This window comes from Asparagus officinalis, chromosome 2, assembly GCF_001876935.1.
Source record: "Asparagus officinalis chromosome 2, Aspof.V1, whole genome shotgun sequence".
Taxonomy (NCBI): Eukaryota; Viridiplantae; Streptophyta; class Magnoliopsida; order Asparagales; family Asparagaceae; genus Asparagus; species Asparagus officinalis.
The window spans coordinates 14,765,537-14,769,894 of NC_033795.1; the positions used below are offsets into that span (position 1 = coordinate 14,765,537).

Sequence of the window (4,358 nt, forward strand, 5' to 3'; positions counted from 1 at the left end):
GGCCCGATTTACTGTAGCAATGAGAGGGGAGAGTATGGTTGGAGTTGTAGTGTGTGGTTTGCCCCTAACACCACTCTTTCTAAAATTTCAAAAAACATCCGAAAACAAATTATGCGGACCCATCCAGAGATTTTTATCATCACGAAGGGCAATTTACAGAAGCACCCCCTACCACACCGCTTAGGAAATGAAGGGCATCTCGTCATTTTATCTACCCGCGAAAAGCCACGACCGCCGGAGCATCGAGGCGTAGGCCTCGGCCCCACAATGTCACGTGACAGAAGTCCACGTCAGACGACACAGTCCCCTCTCTTCCATTTCCAACACCTCTGATCCAGTCTAGGTTTAACAAACAACAAACGCCGAAAAATCTGAAAATTATCGCACAACGAACACGTGGCTACACTCGAGCGGCCTTTTACGGTACCTCATGTTCGTGACAAATAGCAGTCCGGTTTCTATTTCAGCTATTGATGAACAGAGCAGCAGAGTGGTGTAACGCCGCTTTCTTTTTGCGTGCAATCATCACGACGAAATACCAATTATACCACTGCACTTCGTAGTCTATATCAGGAGCACTCACCGCTCCCCATCTTAGCGGTGTCTCTCTGCTGCTAGTTTCTACGGCCCGACGTTGAGACAGTAGCCCGTCATCTTGCCGCTCTCGGGTTTCTGGACCCGTACCGGAAACCCAACAAGCGCGTACCTGGTAACAGACAGTTTTCAAGTCGTTCCGGGTTCGGGTATGAAGAGTATCGGGCCCCAATAGTTGTTACCAATACGTATTTACTAGGCAACGCTTGGAATAAGCCCGTTCGGCTTATTGAGCCCCAGGTTTGGATTTTTCCCTCTTTGTTTGTCTATACATGGCTATCGTTCAAAGTTTCGAGTTCTCAAAGAAATGTAACCTTTGGGTTTTGGATTTTGTCTGTTTAGGTGGTTGATGTGTTTGATCAAGATCTGTTAGTGAGACGCGGGGCGTTGCGGCAGAGTGTGGGTTCGGCCCAGTTTTTTCCTTATCGGGTTAACGGGTCGGGTCCAAGTTGTGCGGGTACCGGTGTGTTTTTGCCGCGGGTGAGCAACAATGAACTCAGAAGGAAACCTGGTAAGTGGTAACCACGCATTATTTATTATGTTCGGGTTTGGGCAATATAAGGAAAATTTTAATGTTTTATGTCAATGCAACTGTAAATAATCTCATGTATGTATTTCAGGTTATTTGGATATTAGTCCCTCAAATCTTCACTAACTCCATGTTAGTCCCTCGAATCTATGAAATAGCTCGTTAGTCTTTAAAATTCTAGTGTTACTGCAAGTTGGTCTCTCAAATGAACAAAATACTCTCAGCTAATGTTTTTTTAAGGATCGTTCGCAATTTGGCGCTCAAGTTTATATCTTTTTGAACTTTGGATACCCCATAGTATTCTTAACACTTGGATGCTCAAAGTTTACTCCTTTTTCAACATTGATAACCTCTTTTTTTAATTACTCTTTTGATACCCCAGAGCTTACATATTTTTTCAGGTACTAAAGTTATCAAATTAAAATTTACGTTTTTTTTTTAACTTTGATACCTGAAAGTTTGGAGTATCGAAGTAAAAGTAGTATAAACTTCATCCTAACGAAATTGTTAGGAAAAAAACTTTTAAGGTATTAAAGCTAAAAAATGTGTAAAAATTAGGATATTGAAATGTCAAAAAACTTTTAAGGTATTAAATCATAGAGGTGTAAGTAAGCTTTTGAGTATAAAAATGTTAAATAACCCTTTTCTTAAGAACATGGGTTCTCTTTTACACCGTCAAGAGTATAAAAATGTTTAATAACCCTTTTCTTAAGAATATGGGTTCTAAGAGAGAAATCATAACTAAGCAGCATTTTAGTGATTAAGGGACTAAATTGCAAGATTTCTTAGGATTCCAAAGGCAGTGAGCAATTATTGAGATTTGAGGGACTCGTAGGTAATTGAAGATTCGAGGGACTAATATCTAATTAACCCATATTTTCTTCAAATATTAAGAGAGGCCTAATTTCAATAATCCTATTTTATTTTAATGTTCTGTATAGCAAAGATGACCCTTGTTGAGGAGCAGCAGAAGCAACCAGTGAGCAGCAAGATGACAGCTAAAAAGCAACAAACGCAACTAATGAAGCCATTAATTCAAGTCCAACCCCCAACGGAGCTTGCTCTTCCACAAGAATGGACCTACTAAATTCTTCGCCATCTATACGTCTAGAATAATAAATAGAGGTAGGGTTGCATTTTAAATAGAGAAAATTTAAGCGGCAGTCCAAGGAAGAAGAAGAAGATAACACCAACATGGGGGCAAAAGAAGCGACCAGAGGAGTTTCCTTCTTGTCTTTTTGTTATCCAGTTCCTTCTCCGTGTCTTGTCCTGAACTGATCTTGTCTTACCTTACCTTACTTTGGGGCTACGCTTTGTGGGACTTGCTGTGTACTGATAAATTGATATAAATTGAATAAATGAAAGGGCTTTTCTTTGAAATGCTTATCAATTGGGTTTTGCCTTTTTGCCTTTCTTGTTGAGCGCACTGCTTTTGCTTCTGCTCTCCCTATTGTATGTGTTTGGGAGCTCGCTGGGAAAGGAAAGGAAGGGAAGTGAAATTGTCAAATTTTCTTTTCCCTTGTTTACCTTCTAATTTGGGGTGTAAAATTTTAGTGTAAAAATTTCCCTCATTTTTCTGTTCTACCATCCTGATAAAACTTGTAAACAAAGATAAAATTTAAATTTCTCTTTTCTTCTTTTCGTCCATCCAAACACGGCAAACACATCACAAGGCATGGGTCGGTAGGATGATGTGAGGTAAAGTTTAATGTGGGAAAATGATAGGGGTACACCCTCAACCACAACTCTAACCACACACCCTCTCTCATTTGTTATAGTGCATCGGGTCCCATATGGGATTTTAAAATTTAAAATTCTATGTGGAATCCGATGCACTGTAGCAAATGAGAGAGAGGGTGTGGTTGGGGGTGTGCCTCTAGTGCCACCATTTAATGTGGACTTAGAAAGAAGGGATACAATATATTTTTATGGTTTTATTTTAGTTGGAGAGGAAGAAAGAAGGGATATGATATAATTTTATGAATATATTTTTATGGTTATAATGTACGTGGTTAAATATCATAATTAAATATTTTTAATTTATTTTCTTACTAAAATTTATTTCTTAATTCTACTTTAATTGTTTTTGCTCACTTATATCTTTAAACTTTATCACTGTAATTATTTATTTTCTTTGATGTTTGTTGAATGAGATTACACTAAATTTAAATTTTCATAATGGTAATTGAATTGCTAGGAAATCAATGTAATCTAAAACTAATTTGAATTTTTACGTTATTTGGACCGACATGAAACAAAGCTTGATTTGAGAAAGTATAATGTTGTAAAACTAAAATATACTTAAAAATAGTGTTATAAAAGAAAGATGAATAATTAAAACTAATAACCCAAGATAATTAATTAACGTGGGCTAGCTAAAGCGAAACTAAAGAGAATATGAAGTTAATTTGTTGCTAATCATTCATAAACTTCAGAATAAATTATAAACTAATGATTAATGATAACTCTAGTACACTTTTATATGAGAAAATCATCCACGTAACCATATAAAAATACTTAAAAGAGTTGATGAGTATTCCTTCTAAATATTCTTGGTTTTATTCAAAAGATTAAGTTATTCTATAAAATTTAAAAAATAATCTTTTATTCTTTCTGTTTTATTTTTTTATTAAGTTAAGATCAATCCTTCTTTACATTTATCTTCTTCCTAAGCAATTTTAGAGTTGTGTCTTCGTTGTCTACATTGATTGTAACATCAGGTTGGAGCTGGATTTCCTATGATGTTATTTTTTTTGGGAAAATTGTGTCCAGGCCCCAAAAGTGGGAACTTCATGTGACAAGCCCCCTCGTATTTTGGCCCATGTGTATTAGCCCCAAATACGCACAGTATTTGTTATGGGACCCCTAACTACTCTTTTTCAGAAATTCAGGAAAAACAAAGGCGAAAGTACGCTAATGCTATCTGATGGGCACAAACGGAACATCAGGTTAACGGCTCCATCCTTATAAAGTACTCTGATTCAATCTAATCCTCTTCACTCTCTCTCATCATCCTCTCAATCATTCTCATCTCTCTCTCTCTAATCCACACTACATCAGTTGTCTCAGAACTCAGAGAAATTGGACAATAATTCTCAACCGCCTTCAACAGTAATTTAGTTTCCCTAAGAATCATGACGTCCAGGGAAGGATACATTTAACCGATTTCGGAGGTCGAAACACCGACGACGGCCTCGAAAGCCAAAGAGTATCGTCTGGGCAATCCTCTCTCTTT

At 37.2% G+C, this 4,358-nt stretch overlaps 1 protein-coding gene across 1 annotated transcript; it reads left to right on the forward strand.

Moving 5' to 3' along the window:
• On the forward strand, window positions 431–2,503 carry LOC109830866. Its single transcript, XM_020398227.1, has 4 exons — window positions 431–493; window positions 619–834; window positions 937–1,105; window positions 2,065–2,503. Exons 1-4 carry the CDS (start codon window positions 431–433, stop codon window positions 2,208–2,210), a joined length of 594 nt encoding a protein of 197 aa, XP_020253816.1. The 3' UTR covers window positions 2,211–2,503.

Coding starts and splice junctions, on each gene's coding strand:
- LOC109830866 (XM_020398227.1), top strand. CDS start 431: ATGTTCGTGACAAATAGCAGTCCGGTTTCTATTTCAGCTATTGATGAA. Junction 494..618: donor ATGAACAGAGCAGCAGAGTG/GTGTAACGCCGC, acceptor CTCTGCTGCTAG/TTTCTACGGCCCGACGTTGA. Junction 835..936: donor TTCGGCTTATTGAGCCCCAG/GTTTGGATTTTT, acceptor TTGTCTGTTTAG/GTGGTTGATGTGTTTGATCA.